The 22330-nt window shown below is 38.3% G+C and overlaps 2 protein-coding genes across 5 annotated transcripts in view; one reads left to right on the top strand and one right to left on the bottom strand.

The window, feature by feature from the left end:
- LOC144666778 (uncharacterized) overlaps positions 1-7133 on the top strand; it is a 15817-nt gene extending 8684 nt beyond the window's left edge. For 2 of the 3 annotated variants that reach the window (XM_078528168.1, XM_078528167.1), the window contains 6 exons: positions 857-1028; positions 2218-2332; positions 3971-4116; positions 5082-5130; positions 5783-5842; positions 6428-7133. In XM_078528168.1, the coding sequence (XP_078384294.1) occupies positions 857-1028; positions 2218-2332; positions 3971-4116; positions 5082-5130; positions 5783-5842; positions 6428-6457 (572 nt within the window). In that variant the 3' untranslated portion in view covers positions 6458-7133. The remainder of the gene's footprint in view (positions 1-856; positions 1029-2217; positions 2333-3970; positions 4117-5081; positions 5131-5782; positions 5843-6427) is intronic. The other variant, XM_078528169.1, reaches the window with a different exon arrangement.
- Positions 5540-22330, bottom strand: LOC144666761 (glutamate receptor 3-like). Of its 2 annotated transcripts, none has more exons than XM_078528147.1 (16): positions 22135-22330; positions 21630-21736; positions 20756-20893; positions 19124-19366; positions 17523-17728; positions 16669-16716; positions 16148-16276; positions 14683-14817; positions 14349-14453; positions 13797-13919; positions 12932-13126; positions 11179-11539; positions 10036-10398; positions 8580-8750; positions 7976-8120; positions 5540-7632 (listed from the first exon to the last, which is right to left on the bottom strand). In XM_078528147.1, the coding sequence occupies exons 2-16, from the start codon at positions 21718-21720 to the stop codon at positions 7590-7592; spliced, it is 2496 nt and encodes an 831-aa protein (XP_078384273.1). In that variant the 5' UTR covers positions 21721-21736; positions 22135-22330; the 3' UTR covers positions 5540-7589. The 2 variants fall into 2 exon arrangements, with proteins under 2 accessions (XP_078384273.1, XP_078384274.1); XM_078528148.1 differs by having other exon boundaries at positions 11179-11374.

The raw sequence follows: 22330 nt of genomic DNA, 5'->3' as shown, positions 1-22330 counted from the left end.
AAATAATTCCACATTGCAATCCTTTCGAAAAAAAGCGAGACAATACTTCAACTTAAGATTCAACTATTTATTTATTTCAAATTCTTTGAAAGCCGTTTCCATTATATTTATTAGGCTCACCAATATATGTGGCATATTCCTTCGTTGTTGGTGCATGTAGATTGATGTTGCCGGATTTAAACGCCATCTTGTTCACTCGCAGAGTCGGAATTAATCACTCCAGAAATCGATTTATTCCTTGCCAGAAGCCGTTAGTTCGAACTGATATGGCTGTATTTAGACTTTTCGAAGGCTTGAATCAAAGTCTTCATCGGTTTCAACTAACGGCTGTTTCATAAACTCTGGAAATCCATCGAACAAACCCAAGGATTTGCAAGGATCGCTCAAAACACGTGAAAATTTGCTCGCCACACCTGACGTCATAAATACCTCAATTCGATTCCATTCCACGCGCGGCCATTTTTGGTTCGTTTTCGTGAAGTCTTCGGAAATCGTCGGATTTTCATCTCCTAAGCGCCGCAATTCGCACAAAAACCGTTTCTGAGAGTTTATTATCATTAGTACCTTCATAAACGACAGGTTTGCGGACAAAAGAAAAAAATTCCAATTTCGTTGCATTTGACCTTTAAGATGGCCCAAGTAAAAGCTGTTTGCAGTTTCTTGTCGTTTAAAGGGTGGACAACGCTAATTGCTATCCAAAGCATACTATATATGCTATCCACTGGATAGAGATTTATCTGGCCACAGTTATTCAAAGGGTGGATAACCCTATCCACTGGATACATAGTGATTTATCCAGTGGATAGCCTTATCTGTTCTTTCACTCCGTTTTGTGATCTTTCTTTCTCTTTTGCAGCAGAACAGCTGCCTTGTGCTTTAGATAATGTGATTGATCTTGGCAGAGCGTGTTCTCTTCACATACAAAGAAAACAAAGACAAAACCACAATAACTCTACAGTTTGTAAGATCCATGCACATATTAATATTCAGCCTTTGACATGGTTGTGTATAGAGCCTGATCTTAGATGGTAAGTTACATGGTATGTTTTCTAGCTGACAAATGTACATTAACATATAACCAGTAATAGTTCTCACTAAAGCTGCCCCTGCCTTTGTATAATTGTTTTACTGCAAATTTATAATCTAAGATTAATGGAGTTCATTTGATGCCTTTAGTTATTGAAGTCTATGAACCTTTCATTTGTGGTGAATACATGCAAGCTTAATGAACATACAATTATTTTCTTGCCAAGATGGCAAAAAACCTAAAAATTACACGAATAACAAAATATGGCACATTCAAAGAATGGAAAAAACAATATTTGATCCTTTTTCGCCCACTCTTTGGATCAAATACTGACAGTTTTTTATTTTTGTTTTTCAAGAACGAAACTAATCCTAATAAAGTATTTTTTTTTGTTTGTCTCACGACGTAGTCACGTGTGATGGAGATCGCGACCTTTTGACTGCACACTGCTAGTCTTCATCAGGCGATAAGGTCGACTAGTTGTGCGTGAACTTATAGAGCATGCTGCTGCGCTGTGATTGGTTGGTTTTCAACAGCTGTGATTGGTGCATTTCGATCCTCGCTGTTTCTGTGTCCTGTTGTTCCCTCAGCGGTCCGCTGTCGCACAGTTCTCCTGTTGTTGTGTTTTTTGATCGTGGGCATCCATGCTTTCTAATTAATTTCAAATGAAAAAGAGTGTTTCATTATGGCCTAGGTGAACAGTCACAGAAGTTACAGGCTGACATAACAGCTGGAACTGAATTTTTCAGCACATTCCCTTCTGTAAATGTTTAGTACAAATCTGTTCTTCAACTACATGCATACATGTAAGTGAAAGTTTTTGCTGATTTGGCAAGAGTCATACAAGTCATAAAAATGGTTGTGTGATTCACAGCCAAAGCAGCAGGTCGATATACAGGTTGTAATCTCTTGAACTGCAGGTCCCAGCAAATTTGCCATTGCAAATATTTAAATTTGTTTTTGGTGAATCGCTTGAGTATAATTCATAATTAAATGGTAAAATGTTTTGGAAAATTACAATAAATTTATTACAGCAGCTTTCTTTGAGCTGTTTCAGTTTAAAGCTAACTGCTGACCAAGGAAAACATTTGACATTTTTATAAACTGAGCTTGCCCCAGGCCCAGTTTAAAAGTGTCCTGAGGTAAGAAATCTTTCTTATTTAGCAATGTCGTGTTATGTGTTCATTTAGGTGCAAGCGACTCCTTGTTAACCTTGTAGAGTACATGCAGCTTCAAGATGTTATGGCATGGTTATCAACATTAGGTGGTGCATACTCAGCAATGGGAGACCATCTTTATAGTTATGTAAGTGTCTTTCTACTGTTTGCAAAACTTTTTTGCAATATAACAATATATCCAGAACTTTCCTGAATTAGTCATTTAAGGCTGGTTTTCACTAGGGATGGAATCCAAGCTGTAATCAGAAGCACAGAGCACTATGATCTTGTGAAAATCAAACCTGAGGGAGTCGTTAAGAGTTTCTGATTCCATTTATGACTCTCATGATCAAGTGAAAACAAGATTGTACGAGTCACAAGGGAAAAGGTAATACTCTGAGGGCCTGAGAACAAGCAATGTGATTGGTTTGTTCTTTTCTGCTTGTGACGCCAACATTTTAAGTTTTTACTGGATCACAAGTGGGGGCCTGCTCAGAACGGGGCCATCACCATCAACTCTAGATCTATGTCAGCTGGAGTCTTGTACTTCTTGTAGGGCAAACTATGCCGAACAGGTTGAAGGGTAGAGATCAGACAAAGAGTGACCCCCTGATCCTCCAGGTTGGGGGTTGGGTGCTGGACTAATGACCCTCCCCTATAAAAAAGATGTATGTTACAGAAACCAGAAACGTTGACAATGATACAACACAAACTGGGGAATTGGGGCTGTGAGCCAAAGTTGGTGGAAAGCCCAAAGGCTGATAGCTCCCATAGTAGCCCTCAAGCAACCATTGGTTGCTAGAACTTGAGGACCGTGCTAAAGCAAGATGGAAGAGTTGGAATGTGGCCACAGCGGTGGCACAGAACAGGGAGTGTTGGTCCGAAAACATGACAGACTTATGCGCCTACTCGCATGACAAGAATTATTGATGATGATGACACACATGTTCAATATACACAAGCTGAGTTGGACCAACTAATTTGGGAGACGATCTGTCAAACCTGTTTGTGAATCTGTCGGTTGTGATATTTGAAAGTGCACTCGTCTGACTGAAAGTAAGCTTGCCAAAAATACGTCATTGGTATGTCGAACCTGAACATGTTGATGGGTAGGATGATCCGACTAGGTCGGGACTTCCTGTCATAAGAAACGTTGATCTGTCTGATCTCACAGTAAGTCAGTTCATGGGAGAACTAGAAAAAGTCCCAGTAGTGTAGCCCAAAGGGGAATACATGTGTATTGCTCTTTCTTAAGCATGTTTCGCAAAGGAGAAGTGGAATCCATGTGTATGTGGTGTTGTCCCTTGTTGAATGTTGAACACATTCTGACCAATGCGGCCTTAATTCTGTGCAAGGCAAAGATTGATCTTCCATACACATCCTCAGCCACAGTGAGTTCCTGAAAAGCCTTCCGAAAGATATTTTTACAATGTGTAACATCCTTAACTGTGACCTCTCATGCAAAAAGGTTTCTAATGGCTAGCCATTTTGAAAGGGATATTAGCTGTTCGTAAACCGTTCATCATACGTTCAAACAGGATGGGAATTGAAACTTTAACTTCTAAATGAAACTGCTCAGTGTTATCCACTGAGTCTTCCAGTCTGGTCTGTTTATTTGCAAAAGTCATTAACATAGTTTAGTCCAGAGAAGATACATACATGTGCATTTTTTTAGTCTTTTACTGGTAATTAACTATCTTGGTAATAACTGATTAACCAGTGTACCGGTATATGAAGCCACAATCAAACTGAGTGACAAACCGTTTTGTATTTTATTTTGCTGCAGTCTGAGAAAGCTGGTCAGATTTCTCAACATCAGCTGATTGTGGCCATGAGGTTAAGAAATCCTGTTCTTGCTGCACAGTGCAGAGTGTTTGCAGCACTGAGTCTTGTACAACGAGGAGAACTTAAACTGGCCTCAAGAATAATAAGGTTTGTATATGCATGCAAACAATTTTAAGAACATTTTCTGACTATTTCATTACATTAATACATACAAGTACCAGGTTTAAATACCTCCCTCAGGCCTCTCTCAGGCCTGAAGTAAACTGTGTCTTTTATATTTCCATCACAAATTATGTTTGGTTCTAATAATTACAGCCAAACATTTGCTGACAGACGCCTATACCTACCAAAGTATGCAGACACCTCCTGTAAACAAACCCATAGTCATGGTTTCAGCCACATACAAATAGTACAGTGCAGTGCAGCGCAGCGCAGCGCTGTGCAGTGCAGTGCAGTGCAGTGCAGTGCAGGGCAGTGCAGTGCAGTGCAGCGCAGTGAAGTGCGGTATCTTCCAAAAAGGCTGGTTTTCACTGAACAAAATCTCCTCCTAAAACCTCCACTGATGGCCTGCACCTCTCTACATCAATGGCCAGATATTTTTTCTGGTGGCTGTTCCATGCATTACTTATTGCAACTCTTCAACAGTTGCCACTTACAAATAGCAGCCAACAGCACAAAATCAAAACAAACCCTGGACCAAAACAGCTACAGAACAAGAAACTGTTATTTCTTTAAGTGAAAATGAAGCTTAATCTGACATACTATAGAACCTTGATGTAATGAACCTCCATATAACTAAGTCCTTGGTCGAACTATAACGTATAAGAGCCCCCGTAATAGTAAAATATATGGAAAAGAACCCTTATGTAACAAAACCTAAAACACAAAAGTTCTTAGCACTGTGTCATATGGATCTGGGAAGCTGAGATCTTAAAGAAATTCTTCTGAATCTCTGGTTGATAGCATACAGCCCACATGAAAATAAATGACATACAATTATTACTTCATTCTTCTTACAACGACCACCTCAACAATCACTTTGCTGTGCCCCGCCCCCCCTCCCAGAGTAGGTTTTAAAGAGGGATTCAGTTGTATTTAATTTTGTATTCCAGGAAGCAGTATGCTTTAGCAAAATCCAATGGTTATGCGACGGATGAGAAGGTAGGTAACAGCAGTTGGACTGAGCACACCAAACTGGATCACCACAGACTAGAAATATCTCAATGGGTAATGCAACACCTATTGAGATAAGATACTTATCTCCATCTGTGTCAGTCAAAATAACATATTGAAAGTAGTTTTCCTAAGGTGTTCTTCAGGCAAACTGTTATGATTTTTGATTTTTTAAACCTGTCCAGCGATTTACATTCAGTGGCTCTTAAGCCCTCTCTGAACTAAGAATTGGTTAAAAACGTATTGAAGTAGTAAGAAAAGCCGTTGAAGTGGATAATTATAAAGGAAGGACTGTAGTTTCCCGAATGAATATGTCAGTGGGGTCCGGGTTGGTGGGTAAAGTACAGGCGAGGGGAATTAACCCAGGCGAGGGTACTCATTCATCATTATTGCTAAATAAAGAGAAAGAGAGCTTTATTTATACACGATAAAAACGTAGAGACAATAGTAATAAAGTACCAATGTACTTGAAACAAATAATGACTTACAATACTGAGATTAAAAAATGCAAGTTTACAAGTTTTTAAGTATTTAAATAAAATTCTTCGGTAATGATGGTAATTTTTGTGTTCGTCCCCACAGATTGTAGAGCAAATGAGAGGCTACTTGTTCCTTAAGATTTTATTTGTTTTAATTTCAGCTAATATCATCATGTAAAGCGGCCTGGTGCAGAATACAGTACTTGAAAACCCAAAATAAGGTGTGATTTGATCAAATGAGTGGATGGTAATATTTGTTATATAAAAACAACAACAAATCAGTATGAGTTACCATAAGCAGCAAGCGTTAGATGCTCTGTTCAAATAAACTCGTACTAGTGTCCGCATTATTCTAGGAGCCCATTTAAAACAGAAATCCACAGAACAGGGAACAGGTTTATAAAATGTGTTTAACCATTCTAACGCGTGTTGTCTTTTGGGCCAGATGACTCTTGTAAGCCATATCGATATGTTAATGTTTATTTGATTTATTTAAAGTGGATAATATGATCAAAGTATTATCAAACTAGTGCTTTAATAATTCATTACAAACAACAGCAAGTGAAACACGAGACAGTTGGAAAATGTGAGGGAAGTGATCTTACACACAAAACAAAGTGTCAGTTAAACTGTAACTACGAATTTCGTGAAATCCTTGTATCGTAAAAAAATCGTCGATTCGCGATTACTTCGGTTTCTGGAGCTTCAGTACTATCTTCGCACATATTAAAGTAGATTGACCTTGTTTAGTCTTGGATTAATTGTCTGTCTCTAATTTCTCCTTTTGTAACTTTTTTTCCTTTTAGATTAACAGAAAAGTGGCGAAGAGTGTATAGTGAGGAGACTCGGGGGTTATTTCAATGTTTCGTCTTTCTCGAATAAACTCCCACGGGTCCGCCCGCGGGACTCGTGAACCCAGCGTTTATTTTGGGACATAGTTTTGAAAGCGGACTTGATAATCAGACACTAAAAACCAAGTTGTCAATTGGTGTTTAATAATAAATGTTCACACTATACTGTGCTGCTTTTCGAACTATATCCTTTACCTAAGTGCCTCTTGGTTTCGACAAAAAAGCTGCTGAACATTACTGATTTGATTTTATCTTCACTCGTGTTGCGTTCACTAGAAAGATTGGGGCGGGGGATCTATAGGAGAAATGTGCAATAATAGATTAGTTGGTTTGTTAATACTTTATTTCACCTGATTTGCGTTCTTTTTGTTAATCTGCACACGTGAGCAAATCATAAAGGACGCAGGAGAGTTTTAGTCGCTAATCCCTTTGTTGAGCTTGTCGTCGGTGAGGTTCCTTAGCACTGATGGTGTATGTAAGTCTGAGTCGACCACTTTGAATTCCCTGTGCGCGCGCAGCCCGAGGGCGCAGCAGGAGATGTATATATTAGATGCCAATAAAGTCCTTAGTTTTCATTTGGCGTAAATACTAAAGCTATTGAAAAAAAGTTAAATAACTGCGTTGTTGAGACCTGGAGTCATCATTAAAATAAATTATCAAAGATCGTTCTGTTGTCTTAACTCATCCAAGGTATCAGTGATTTTGAAGGTGTACATATTAATAAATAGAGACAGTTTCGCCAAATTTCACCAACACGAAAAAAGATCCGCCACTGGATGAGAGAAGAAAAACTAACAAACCAGTGGCAAGGCAAAGTTCAACAACTTTAAATTGGCTAAATAAATTATGCAAGCGATTCCTTATTGTACCTCAACAGTGAGGCAAAATTTAACTAAGAAATTTTACAAACAAGTTTCTAAAATAACTTTCGACACCTACCCTCCTAACAACAGAGTTTACATATTTTTCAAAAAAATTAACTAATAAGTTCTGCAAATAGTTTACTGTTATTTCTTCATCATAGTAACATTACACCGCAAAACCGAAAGCCTTGGTTTCCATATAAGGGGGTTGTTGACAACACCTTTCTTGATAGGTTCCATTTCATTCAGTTTGCTTAACTCGTGGCGGAGCGTAAACCCTCTACAGCATTCTTTGGCCTTCAAACAAAAATAGAAAAAAGGGGTTTGTTGATTTAAATAATACCTACGTTTGGAGCCTTACGGAAAAAGTGACTTGTGAAATACCCTCGACCAGTTCCAAGCACAGTTACCGGTATACCATATTTGGAAACTTTGTGCAAAGTTTTATACGCAATATAATATGGCCTTATTTGGAAAAAGGCTTTTGCTGTTGTATAAATGTATATTTAGTTCTCGATTGCAAGAACGACTACCTTTTGTAGTTTCGGCGAACTTCATATTACCTGAAAAGTATTTTGACTCTTTTAATTTGATCTTTGATTTTACCTTTTTGTACAAAAGGTAAAATTTATATACTGACCTTCTGGTCATTGCTCGAACTTTGTTTCCTGTTCTTTTCCAGTAGATTTCAGCAATCAGCGCCAGTAACGCAACAACTATTCCAACACCCAGAACAACATACACACCCAGCATGCTCAACAGATCAATGCGCTTTCGAGACAATGCTGAAAACAAGAAGTTGACAGTTAAGTTACCTTCATAAATAGGTTAAGTAAGAAAAGATAACTACAGCGACAAACCGGTGAGGGAGGGAATAGTTTTTGTGGACTGTATAGATCATACAATAAATGGCATACCGGGCATCTGAACTCAGCAAAACGTGTAGCCATGTTTTCAAAGCATCAACTGCCGTCGAGAGCAAACTTGCCGCTCTCTGTTTGCCCAACCTTGTTGAAAACCATTTGAGTTCTCGTGATCTGATTGGTTTGGTCGTTTCACTCTAGATGCTGATTGGTTGTATTTTTCACATGTGAAGAAAGCTATACGCGAAGCTGATTGGACGTATCGCTTTTCTCACGTGAAATATAGAAATCCATTTGCAAAGTTTATTGCCCACAATTCTCTCAATATATTTAAAAAAAAAAATTTAAACTGCAATTCATTTTACAATACGTTTCACTGACTTGTTTCCTGTTCTTTAGCACACGCATTTGAGTTCTCCCACCATTTCCTTCTCAAGCTATCAAGGAAGTCATTCTCAAAGAGACGTAGAATGGCCAAAGTAAAGTCATTAGTATGAGGGTCATGTGCTTGGAATGCCAGGGTCAATCCTTTGGCTGTGGTCAGACCTGGAACTGAAAATCAGCTACCTTGAATTAACTATGCATTAAATATTCGCTATAATTTTATACCCCCCCCCCCCCCCCACCCAATTTACAGCATCGTCATCTACCTCCGTCAGAGTCAGTCGACACAACGTGATTTAATTATGATTTCAAAATGTCTTTAGATTCTCCAATGTAAAGGTCGTTTTCTCCAAGGGAAAAGTTTATTTATATTTTCTCGTGAAAGCTTTTATCGCCTTTCTGTCTTCCCATGATTTTATAGTCACGTCATTAGGTATTTTCAGGCCGCCTTGAACAAGCGAAGATGGCTTGTATCTCATATATTTGACCGCCCCTCATATCTATTTCATCTCCTCTCTGCAGTGCATACCAGATATTTAGGCTAAGTTCTATTGGAATATGTCCGACAGTAGAAGGAAATAGGGATAACAAGAAATATTTGACATAAGCACCTTTTACAGAGGAACTATTACTTGTGCACCCCGTAATTGTGCTAAAATGTGGCTAGCATACCTAAGGCTTAAAGGGGCTACGCTACAGGGATTTTGTGGAGTTTTGGCCAAAACTGTTCTGAAATAAGTGATAGGCAACTTAACCTAGGAAAAACATGATCTTTGAACATCTAAAGGAAGATGCAACCTTGATCGAGGGTTTAAATGGGGTTAACCGTCAGCTGTAGTATGGCCAAAGTTTTAGCCGTTAGGCGCAAAAATTGACAACTTTTAACCGTTAGCCGTAAAAAATGATTACCGTAACGACTAAGCCAAGAAGTTCGGCCAAGGGTCATTTGACCTGAAACTTAACCGCCTCGTGGAAATTAGATTACTTTTTCATCCCAGAATGGTCCTAAGACTCTAAAATATGTTTTACAACAATCGAAATTAACATTTTCCCTTATCCAACAATGGAAATTATTTGTTAACACTTCTGTTAACCGTTATGAAAAGAAATTAACTGTTAGTCGTAAAAAAGCCAAAATATTAACCGTAAAAGCCACCACCCCATTGAATTCTCTGTATTTGCGGAGAAAAATCAAACCACGGTTATAAATAACGACTTTTTGAAGACGCACGGAAATAACTTTAAAAGTTTATCCTTAATTTTTTAAATTGTACTCCATTTCCATCCGCAGCCAAAGACGCTTGTTAACAGTTTCAGTGCTCTAATATAGCAATTGTTAATAAAAATGGACCATTATTTTTAGGTTTCCTACGACACAAATATATTTTGGCTGTTCAGAAATCTGTTAAAATCCGTGACAAAGTCCCTTTAACCTATTACTTATCATACTTACCTACTGTAAGATCACATGGCCGTTGATTCGCAATATGTCGGAGGATAGGCCCGTCAGTAAGAAAGACAAAACCTTCTCTTTCTCGCACCCACTTGATTCCTTGAGATGTGTTTTTAACGAATGTGTTGTCTGCTTGAATTCTGTTCCAAATCTTCTTGTGTGGTGGATACTGACTTGTCTTGAAAGACTCGGCGGTACTTGTCGACGCGATTATTCCTACTTGGTGAGAAGAACTGACGATGTCATCAAGGTTATTTATTGATTGTGCGGCATTTTTCACGGTAAGAAATGCGGCCAGATTGGCAGTGTATGTTGACACCCAAATAAGGATACAGAACCAGTAGCAGCCAGTGAGAATACGTCCTAAAACGAGATATTGTTTAACATATATATCTGACTGGATTTTGAACAATATGCCAGCAGACTTTTCGGTCCATCCGACCGCATTGGACCTCCCACGCTGGTCAAAACTTGAGAGGGGTACGCGTCAAGGCTTATGCCCAGACGTGACCCAGGGACAAGGCTATTAGCTGGTGGGTGGCTGGCTGCTTGCTTTGAAAAGCAAGGGGGAGGGGTTTGGTTAGATTTGGTACTCTGAGTGTTTTACTTTACGCTTTCTTGCATGTTCTAGTGTTGAACCCTGTTTTTTGGCTAAACTGCGTTCCTCAGTGGGATGAGAGCCTTTGGACAGGGGCCACCCCCTGAAGGAGTAGAGGTCCGGCTGTGCTCGTCAAGTTGTAATCGGCCGGCCAGGCGGGGTGCCCTGGGGAAGTGTGCTCAGCCGACCAGGTCGCAGCTCTCTGCAGGTATGTTTATGCAAATCCAGTCAGATATCTTATTAGAATTTTACTGGATATCGATTTTTACGAGTCTTGCAGCATTTTGACGAGCCCTGTCGAAGGGCGACTCAAATACAAAGGACGAGTAAAAATGTACAGGGATACTACACACTAAAATGTCTAATGAGTAATATATTATCCAATATTTTTCTTCTCCGAAATTCTGACTTTCCAACGTTTTTTATAACATAGCTAGCAGAACCACGCAATCAAATTCAGTATACACGAGATCACATGAGCGTGCACCACTGCTAAAACAAAGCAAATGTGTCCAATTGGACCATAAAACATTAAAGCTTGTTACCTGATAAGTTCCTTGGCGTGTTATCGCCTCCTTGTTGTAGCATACAAGCCAATGCAAACCACACACTATTGAAAAAACTAAACTCCTCCGACGTTCCTCTGCCATTATCATCTTTGTAGCCATAAGGACTGAAGTAGTTTATTACAAACACAGCAACAGAGATGACCCCCAGGCTGGCTAGAGTAGCAAACCAAACCTGATTTTCAAAGGGATCCATAAACTGTAACAAATCAGTTGCTCTGTTGGAGGGCGCTTTCTTAATCATTAAATCCTCTGTGTAGTACATGTAAGGGATACTAAAATCCACCACTTTTTCTCGACTTTCAGTTATGGCAATAGCACCAGACGCCATGTTTGCGTTCTTCAAAGGAAAAAATACCGCAAAATATCATCATTTTTACCACTGCTGAGATATATCCATAAGAACAAGGAGGAAAGGTTCTGGGGCTTAATAAGATGATAACGTATCGCAGAGAATTTCTGACTTTCCTAAGATACGTTCTCCGACCACCCAAATCACGTGACAAATTATATTTTGTATCAATTTAAACTTGAGAAGGGCGCCTCTTGGGAAAGCCATCAAACTTAACTCTGTTTGGTATCTTATACAGTTGAACTCCGCTAATTCGAACTCGGTTATTTCGAATTCTCCGTTACTTCGAACTAAAACCCATTCCCCTTGGATTTGCCCTTGGATTTGCCCTTGGATTTGCCCTTGGATTCCCCTTGGATTTAACTATCGGCTATTTCGAACTCCTGCTATTTCGAACTATTTTTTGTACCCCCTGACGGTTCGAAATAACGAGGTTCAACCGTATTTAGTAAGGTGAGACGATGTTTTCAAATTTGAACAAAAAATAGTTAGTTATTGCAAGCAAGCCGAAGAAAGTATGGTCGCGGATAAGAAAAACAAGGAATTTTAAGTATAATTAAGCACCAGCTGTCTATACTAACTCGAATTAAATGGATTAGTAAATGATTGACTGAGGCCCTGTCACAATATTAAATTCGGATAAATTGTCCAACGAAAACGGAACTTTTCGAAAACGCTCTTCAAAGTGGATTAATTTGAAAACGCCGGCTTTGCGTTCAGTTTTGTGTGGACGGAAAACAATTTGAAAGCGGAACTTTTCGAAAACGCTATTCAAAGAGGGCATTATGAAACGCATTTTATCCGTTTTTGACCAAAATAGATGCGCTTTCAACTACGTTTTCGGACTACTAAATGTGGATGGAAAATATTTTAAACGGCGTTTTCAAGTCTTCATTTTCCACTTAGAACCAAGCTGACTCGCAATTAATTAATTAATTGATTTCTAAAAGTAGAAGATCTGTGAATTAAAATATGATTTTTGCAATACAAATTATATTGGGTACACACGCCGCCATCTACACCAGCGTGTCGAGGAGCATAAACAAACATAATTTAAGATCTTTGAACCTCCGTGAGAACTTATGATGATGTTATTCATCCGAAAGAAAAGACCGAAACTGAACACTCATTAACAAGCGGACTCCATTCGCGCGAAACTTTTTGTCTAAAATACGCGTTTATCATGCTTCATGTTATATTATGTATTCTCTTCCACACCTTTTTTTTTATATAAATCTTTATGTTCATTTTTCACATTTCACTTTTAATAGTGATGACATGAAGACGTCAAAACGTCAAGTTGCCTTTTAATCGTTAATTTTCTTGTTGAAATTAATTAATTAGAGGAATTAATTACAAGGACCTATTTAGTAAAGGTACCCCGTCTATTAATTCTTGCATCATTCCATCCCAGGTGCCGTTTTCATTTGTTGCACCATAGTGTCCATCTGGGGAAGGATACATTTCATATGTGAACTTGAGAATTCTAGCCAACTCATTCAGCAGGTCGATGCAGTATCCTTCGTGAAAAAATGTTCCATCTGCATTTTTCTTCGTTGTAACAAAGGGTGGTTCCTGACGCAAAAAGTAAATTACTTTTTACTAAAATTTCGAAAAAATTTAGTTAACTCAGTCTGTAACTCAGTCTTGGGAGGTGACTAACATGCTTGTTTTCTATAGCTAGGTCCCTCGTGTTTTCTATAGCTAGGTCCCTCGTGTTTGTTTTCTATAGCTAGGTCCCTCGTGTTTTCTATAGCTGGGTCCCTCGTGTTTGTTTTCTATAGCTAGGTCCCTCGTGTTTTCTATAGCTAGGCCCCTCGTGTTTTCTATAGCTAGGTCCCTCGTGTTTGTTTTCTATAGCTAGGTCCCTTGTGTTTTCTATAGCTAGGTCCCTCGTGTTTTCTATAGCTGGGTCCCTCGTGTTTGCGCGGCTAGATTCTGGAACAGCCACATAGGCCATGATAGGCGTGGCTTAATTTTAATAACGTGACAAAAGTGTAATGACTGGAAACAGAAAATGTATTGAACGTAGTACAAATACCATATCATCATAGACACTCTTTTCTGTATCTTACCATCGAATATATTTTTATTTGTAAACATCAGCAGACATGAAACGCAAGTCCAAGCAATAATTAAAGTAAAGTTGTATTTGCTGTATGGACCTTTTTTTAGAAAAGAATTATTTAAAGTCGATCCGAATGGAAACAAGCATTTAGCTATGTAAAATGCTATGTAGTTGCACCTCAACGTATACAATTCGGAACTTTCTGCCTTCCAGCTCCCCTGTAAGAGATGAGTCTGACAATGCGTTAGGCAGAGGGTCTTCAAAAAGCACTGCATGCTTTGTTGAATTCCACGTTCCTATCTACAAATGAGAAAAAAATGCAACGGAAATGTTTAATTTGTCTCTTAAAGTGTATACGACATATTTTATTTATTTGATTTATGGAATCTGCAAGGAATGCTGATGTGGACATCGAAAAACATAATCGAAAGCGTTCTCTCTTCACCGCTGTTTGGCCGTTCAAAGAGTTAAATTTCATTTTCGGTTGAGTAAAATAACCGAGAGAAAACGGCCATTCTGTCAACATGGCCAGGTCAGGTTAAAAAACAAAACGAAATACTCTTCTTTTCGTGTATGTTAAGGCCTCGACATTCTCAGAAGAGAAATTGCCCTGAGCGATAATTAGTTCCCAAGCAGTTTCCGCAGATAAAAGAATAAAGAGGACTTGAAGGTTTGCCGAAATGTCCTATCTGTCTTCAAAGAACAATATTCACATTCAAGATTTCTTACCCTTTGAAAGGAATTGTTTCGGAGATTTAAAACGTCCAGTGCGATTTCTGTTCGCTTTCCGCTCTCATCAAACTGTACAGGCCCAGTCAAGCCTTTGAATTTAACCTGTTGAACGAAACAGACAAGGGAAACTTCTCAGAGTAGGATTATCACACTCAGAGACGTGGCCTGCTACATGATAAGGATCATGGTTGACGTAGAATATAAAAGTTATTCCAATAAAGTGAGGTACTATTTACAGACATACTAAACAACTTGGTATAATGTTTTGGTAATTTTAAAGCTTACGCAGATGGATTCAAGCTGTTTCACAAAAAAGTGTACTTGTTATCACCTTCTTCATGCAGTTAAACATCACATCTCTATCAGCTGGAAGGCTGCTGGATCCGTTTAGCGACGAACACACTTCTTTGTGCAGTGCCTGGTTGATAACTTGAATGGCATCATATGCAAGGGCAACAGTGAGACCCTGGGTGAGAAAAATTAATATTGCATACCATCAAGACCATCAACTTGAGGTTCAGTGTTACAGGTTAATTGACCAGAGTAGGGAATGTGGAAAGCTGACGTTTCGTGTACAAGCCCTTATCAGCTCAAATCAGAGGAATCCGTCCATCAATTAACCAACCAACCAACCAACTAACCAACCAATCAATTAATCAATCAATCAATCAATCAAACACTTAATCAGTCAGTCAGTCAGTCTGTCAGTCAGTCAGTCAGTCAGTCAGTCAGTCAGTCAGTCAGTCAGTCAGTCAGTCAGTCAATCAATCAATCAATCACATTGACATTGACATTGCATACGACTGGTTTTTGGCGCAGGGATTTGGCGCCTGGAACGGAATTAAGTTAAGTTCTGTCCAGAGATTCTGTCCAGAGTTTTTAAATATGTGAACTGCCTTAAAGGAGAAGTTCACTCCAGAATGGCCATTTATTTCCTCTACGCCAATAAAAAGTTTATACAAAGAAATATTATTCGCCAAAATTTCAGCCTCCAACGTGCGCTATAACCCTAGGAAATCTTTCCCAAAGCTCGACAACTGAACGCCGCCATGGCCATCTTGGAGCTGGTAATGTATGCGTGACGTCAGTCTGAAGTTTGGCGGGAAAATTTAAATACTCGAAACTCATCGTTTCTTCGTAGTGGCTTATATTTGTCAAAATTCCTGTTTGTGCATCTCCATTTTTCTCAAACAGAGCTCCAAGAAATACAAAAAACAAGGAGTTTCGACTATAAAAATATTCCCGCCAAACTTCAGGCTGAGCTCTTTGACGTCACGCATACATTACCAGCTCTAAGATGGCGGCGTTCAGTTGTCGAGTTTTGGGAAAGATTTCGTAAGGTTATAGCGAACGTTGGAGGCTGAAATTTCGGAGAATGACTTATCTTTGTGTAAAATTTTTATTGGCGTAAAGAAAATAAATGGCCATTCTGGAGTGAACTTCTCCTTTAAATAGAACATGCTTAGTAGACTAATCAGACGAAAGGGCCACTTTGTAGTAAATAATAAAGATGGTAAATTTTTTTTTTTATGTCTAAGCAATAGATCGGAAATTACCCACGGTTTTACACCTTTGCATTGGTTAAAATAAGAGTAAAAAATAAGTAAAATCTTGAATAAATAAAGTGAGAACTAACTACTTGACAGTTTTCTCTGCCTTTTCTGTTCTGTATATACTTCCGGTTTGTAATAAGGTACAGTCTCCTTCCTGTAGAGTCCATTATGTGGAGTAACCGGGGGGGGGGGGGGGGTTATATAACTTATATTAACCTAATCTAAGGATTGCTGCTTGTTCACCTTGTCTGAAAATATAAGCCGCTCTTGGTGTGCTTCTGTCTTTATGTGGTCAACAGTCGAGCCGTTCATGTGCGGGAGCTCAAATGCCAAAACAACATTGTTCGGAAGACTTTTTACGTTAGAGGATACCTGCGTAAAAAAAAATAGGAACACAAATTTTAGATGTTACATATAGCAACGAGGTATGGTTTCGTCTTTCTTTGATTATTTAAGCGTTAAAATGCTTTTTGAAGTTGACTAGACAGATCTTTATTTCATACTTTTGGCCCAGTTTTATTTCGAAGTTCACCTCTATGCAATCACCAACGAGGAGCTTACAGCGCGTATTATTCACCTAGCCTTAAAAAGCTACAGTGAATAACACTGTTATTATTTATAACTAATGGTCACTTTTGGCTGCATGTTTTTCAGAAGAATGTAATACAAAACTTAATGAAAAGTTATGAAATTGAAGGCAAAGGCCTCTGCATTTTCTTTTACTGATTTAGAGGACTCAAACCAAACGTTGTTAAATAGAATACCTGCTGTTGAAGTATCCATCTATAGGGAATGTTAGGCTGACATGGTTCCTATCATAAACCGAATAAAATGTATGGTTAAAGATAATTAAATCTATGCCTGCCAGCGTTCTTGCTTTATTTAGGGTTCCCCTAAATATCCAAATAATGGGAGGCGCGGTGGCCTAATGGTTAGAGCGCCGGACTCCGGATCGAGTGGTCCGAGTTCGAGCCCCGGCCAAGGTCATTTGTGTTGTGTTCTTGGGCAAGACACTTAACTCTCATAGTGCCTCTCTCCACCCAGGTGTATAAATGGGTACCGGCGACATAATGCTGGGGGGGAACCCTGCAATGGACTAGCATCCCATTCAGGGGGGAGTAGAAATATTCCTAGCCGCTTAATGCTACGGAAACCGGGATAAGCTCCGGCAGTGTGGGCCGCTTGGCTCGTGGCTTCTCCCTTTTTTTTAATATCCAAATACGAGCCAGAAGTAGGTCGTCGAGAACTTCAATCTTTACATTTTACCCTTTCATAAGAACTTAGATGTTTCGAGAAATGTCGAAGCAACCGACAGAGAAGATTAAATGCCGTTTCACTTCCGTGCACTTTTTAACTAGATCAAATGGGACGAAAGTCACTATACTAGCTACAAGTCAACACAAGGACATGCAAATCATGGCAAGACAAAGTCATCAAGCGAGATTGCATTTCGCGCGTCGTTTTCCGAGTGTAACAGGTCCACAACATCACTCGCCTGACGCTCTCAAGCAAGGAGGGAGGTAAGGTTGGCCATATGGAAATTAATTTGCATAAAGCGAGAATAAAGAATAAAGGATAAACATTCGACGAACATTCCTACACATACTTGTATCATTACCTGTTGTAGTATTAATTCAGTATTTTCATTGTTGGTATAAAGTAGAATAACTTCAGGTTGAAAGGTTTGGATTTGCTTCATGCTTCTCAATATTGTCCTTTTTATCTCTTCATTCTTGTTATGCTTTGAAAGCTGAATTAAGTTCATAGTGAGCTGTAACTTCTTGTAGGTGACGTAGAAATAACCAGCTTCAATTGAGCGACTCTCTGTCAAAACACAAGCATCACGAATTGACTCAGTTGTGTTACGTTTCACTTTTTTTAATTTTAAATTTGGCACGTTCACGTTTAAAGGAGTCTCGTACTCATCTCTCATCTCGTACTTACTACGAGATGAGTGGCGGGTCGACAAAATTACGTACTGTATCTTATGATCAGCCAACGAGAACGGCTGTTTCGGTCCTACCGTCTTGGGATAATATTAAGATGGTCACTTTTATATTTAAGGTTATCTCGAAAGAATCAGTATTATCAAAGAAATCGCTATCTATTCTTTCAATAATAGTTGCTAGTTTAATCTGATATGGGGTAAATGACTTTCAGATTTTTGTTGTGAAACGGTGAATTATAAATACTTCCCCTAGTTCTTAAGTCATATAAAAATGTTTGCTCATAGCTCTGTTCATACGTCTTCATGAGAAAACGTCGTTGATTTAGCATTCAATGATGATCTTAAATTGAATAATTCGTCAATTTAAAAAAAATCATTCTCGTACCTCGAGTCTTCGTTCCTTACTGCGCAAGTTTGACGAAACGAGCGACTCTCGAAAGCTCTGATGCAGGATCGAATCTGATTGGCTTGAAAAACAATAAAAATGGCCGGAAGTAAAACACCAAAAAAGTTTGTTGGTCAGGCTTTTGAAAGCTAGGCCTGCGCAATTCAACCCGATTCGAAGTCCGATATTTTCGAACTTCGAATGGGAACTTTCCAGGGTTGGTCAAGAGGAACGAAGACCATGGGTACGAGGATGCATAAAATTTGGAAGATAAACAACAGCACAAAAATAAAAAGCCAAGAGTGGAGATCAAAAGTGAAAGGTCAAAATCAAAACTTGATGCATTTTAAACAATTGTCAGTGCAGAATTTCTCCCTAAAATGGGAGTGTTCACTTTTAACTTTTCACATTACCCACCTCTTTCCTCAATTTCAAAATTTTTTTTATAGAACGAAAGATCGGAGAGAAATATTTTTTTTCACTTTTATTTCGTGTTGCAATGATCAGCAACATAGGTCGAATGATTAATAAAAATAAAAACGAGATTGAAAGAAGAATGAAATACTGACATAGAACGAGTATTTCACTACGACAATACCCCTAATTAAAAACGAAAATATACAAACACTAAAAGTGCCTCGCTTTCACTAATTTCAGAACCTGATAAAAACATCTTGTCACACTCTCCCGCCTCTCCATGGGTCGGGGGAGGGGAAGGAAAGGTAGTCAGTGTCTAAAGCTTCAAATAAAAACTCGTATTTCTTGACTTAAAAGCTGCATTATATATATTTATTATGCATTTTTTTCACTTTTACGTTGCAAAATAGACTTTTTATTTTCACTATTCAATTTTGATGGCCACTCTCGGTCACGGTAGAGTCATTACCATCAAAGATCAATGAGATTTTCTTCCATTTAAATTTGTTCAATATGTCCAATGTAGCATGCGCCAAGTATCTGTATTCCGCTGACATATCCACTGCTTTCTCACATTGGCCTAACTGCCTGTTGTCGCCATGGAGACGGACAAGAGGAATGCCGGTTACTGTAGAGAGTGCGCATGCGGACGCTTTTGAATGGCTTCCTCCAATGAGTGCTATGACGTTTTGTTGACGAAATGTTGAAACGGCTGAAAACAAAAACAACAACAACAACGACAAAGGAGAACAGCTCAGAAAAGGAGACACTTTGGCAGTCATCAGTAAATACGAATGATATTTATAATTAACTACTGTATAACTTGTTTTATGCTACATATCGTTATGTTTTGAGAATTTACATGCAGTAAACCAGGTTTATATTCAAAACTGTATGTTAGCAAATATAGCCCGATGGTGTAATTGTAGTAACAGAGTATTAAATTCATTCAAAACTTTACTAGTGAAATTATTAAACTAGCTAAAACTACCAACAAACACGAGATCTTTAATGATGGTTTACGCACCTCTTATCGCCTGTGGTCGTAAAAGTCTTTTAAAAATGACTTTAATGTTAACTTTACTGTTAAAAGTTTAAATCGAGAAATTGTAAATAAGGTAAACGTGCTAAATGTAAATATAGCGAACAAGATTCGCGGGTCAAAAGATTCATTGCAGAGGGGGAGTAAAGAGTATCCCACAATGCATTGCACTTGAACTGATAGCACGGCCGCTGATTTTGGTCGCGTCAAGGCATCTAGAACATATTAGGTACGACTGAGCTTCCAATTCTGATTTCACTCCGATAAGAAAAAAATATATATATACTTTTTGATCTTTTTTCGATCCGGTGGTACGTACTATTGTTACCTTTTCCTTTTATTTACTTACTAAATACAGAATGATACAGTAACCCACAGTGTATATTACATTATGGCTAATCTCAACCACTCATGTCGCACATATCAAAATGCTACCAGATAGGCCGGCCATGAGCAAGTCTGATTAATAAGAAGCCGGACTGTTGCACGACCAATTAAGAAAGAGCAGTATGAACTTTCAATACTTAGCAAACATCGAACCAGTAAGTATGAAGAATTATGATCAGCCGATCCTCTGAGCTGTACGTTTTACTCGCAATTCTGAAACATTTTGGATGCGACGAACTTACTCTTTTTCCACCATATAACTACCGCATTTTATGCGAACTGAATAGTATGACCTGTTAAATTTGTCAATTATTAATATTTTGCAAATTATTCTACGTTCTTTATTCGGGTTTAGTCCGTTTCAGTTACGGTACTGAAAAACCTGAACGTATGAACCCGTGAACAGAAGATGTAATTGATGATTTAATTAAAACTTTTGACTGAGATGGTAAATATTCGAAAGGGGATCTATTCTTCCATAAACCGGAAAGCTCCTGTATGACATTAATAATTTATTTTCGTCGAATTATTCATTCGCCAACTTTACAGATTATATCTTTCTTTGTATTCATTAAATGTTTCATTATTCATGGACTATCAGCGGCGTACGTTTTTGGTAAAACCCCTTGATTTCGATTTCTTTATGTAATTTATGCTATCTTAACATCTTACCTTCGTCAAACAAGCTTGTCGTTGTCGATACATTGAGAATCTTTAATGTTATGGACACATTGTTATCCGCGTTGCTTTGAGTGGCGGCAAGTTGCATTGCCTCAGATTCGTCTTCACCATTTTCGTTATTAATAAATCCTAAATCATGCCAAAGAGAAAAAGAAATTAATCTTCACTTTTCCTTCCAAATTCGAAAACAAATAGAAACAAGAATGAAAGAACGAGCTATGTCTCGCAGTGCGTCAAAGTACGTCATATAAACCTTGAAGCATTTCACGAACAATGTTACAATGACATTTGTAAACGAAACCACCAGCATTTCCGAGTACTTCGAACTAATTTTCATTTCTTCCCCACCGAAACGTAATTTATACATAATATAATACACCATATAATACCGCTCGGCCTTAAAGTGGCCATTTTCTGTTAGTCCTTAAGTAGGTAAAAAACTCCATGAGCTTAATGTTTGGTATAATCTGTAAACTAGCTAATACAATATATAATCTGTAAACTAGCTATCTCGTTGAGATATGAAGCTAAGTGCATGACACAACACATATTTATTTTTTATTTTTATTTTTTTATAATCAAAAGCAATGCTTCGAACTAACAGACAACTGAAACCTGTAGAGATTAAAGTATCGAGAATGGTCTCCTGAGATGGCGAGAACGATGTCAAAGAAAACATTCTGGACGGACAGAATGTCCAAACCAGTTTTTTGGTTCTTACCTTTCTGGCTGGCAGTCACTGCCTCAGCGCAAGTAGACTAGTGCATAAGTTTTGATTAAATTGTTTTGTTAAAGAGTGTTTTAATATAATGCGTTTAATTGATATAGAAAATAGTTTAAAATATAAGGCCATCCGGCAACTTACCACAAGTTACCTTCCTTTTCTCTATGGAAACCACGAACGGTTGGACGGCAGCAAAGAAAATTAGCACGATTTTAATGTTTCTTCCTTCCATCTTAGATCGCTAGCAACTGAAATAATTTTGACATGAGTGTATTAGCAATGATAAATAATAAATGATTTGAAACATAAACATTCTTGTTGAATTATTTTAATCCATCACGCTATAAAGACCCGCGACACGAATAACTTTGTTTTAACGACTCGCTTTTTTGTATCAGCCTCGAAAAGGAATTGTAAAAAGAACGTAGTGTGCGAAGATTTGGCAATAAACTTGTCCGTTATTTTGGGCCCTCAGCAAGTGGTCACTATTCCTCTACTGTGTCTTGAAATCTGAAAAACAAAGATCTCAAAGCGGCTAGCGGCTGAAATATTAATATACCGTAACAGTTAAGCTACCCAAAAAGAAAACAGTTACAGTTAAACATTCTAATTAAGGTGGCTCGATATAGTTTTTTCTGGGCCATACCTACAATTTGCATTGGCCTTTAAACGATCTTCCCTGACTCGGATCGATATGAAAGTTACACCATATATTGGTTTTAGATTGAAGTTTACTTTAATATATATTTTAAGGTAATCGATATTTCCATGGCAACGATAAACAGAAAACCGCCAAATCAGTAAAACCTGATTTTTGCGCGAATCAGATTTGCCGCTTAAAA

Source organism: Oculina patagonica, chromosome 9, assembly GCF_052425735.1.
Source record: "Oculina patagonica isolate OP01 chromosome 9, crgOcupat, whole genome shotgun sequence".
Classification (NCBI taxonomy): Eukaryota; Metazoa; Cnidaria; class Anthozoa; order Scleractinia; family Oculinidae; genus Oculina; species Oculina patagonica.
The sequence above is the reverse complement of the archived record's forward strand: the minus strand, read 5'-3'. Positions and strand labels throughout refer to the sequence as shown.

Coding starts and splice junctions, on each gene's coding strand:
- LOC144666761 (XM_078528147.1), bottom strand. CDS start 21,720: ATGGAAGGAAGAAACATTAAAATCGTGCTAATTTTCTTTGCTGCCGTC. Junction 20,894..21,629: donor GAAAAGGAAGGTAACTTGTG/GTAAGTTGCCGG, acceptor GGCATGATTTAG/GATTTATTAATAACGAAAAT. Junction 13,920..14,348: donor GAAACAATTCCTTTCAAAGG/GTAAGAAATCTT, acceptor TCTCATTTGTAG/ATAGGAACGTGGAATTCAAC.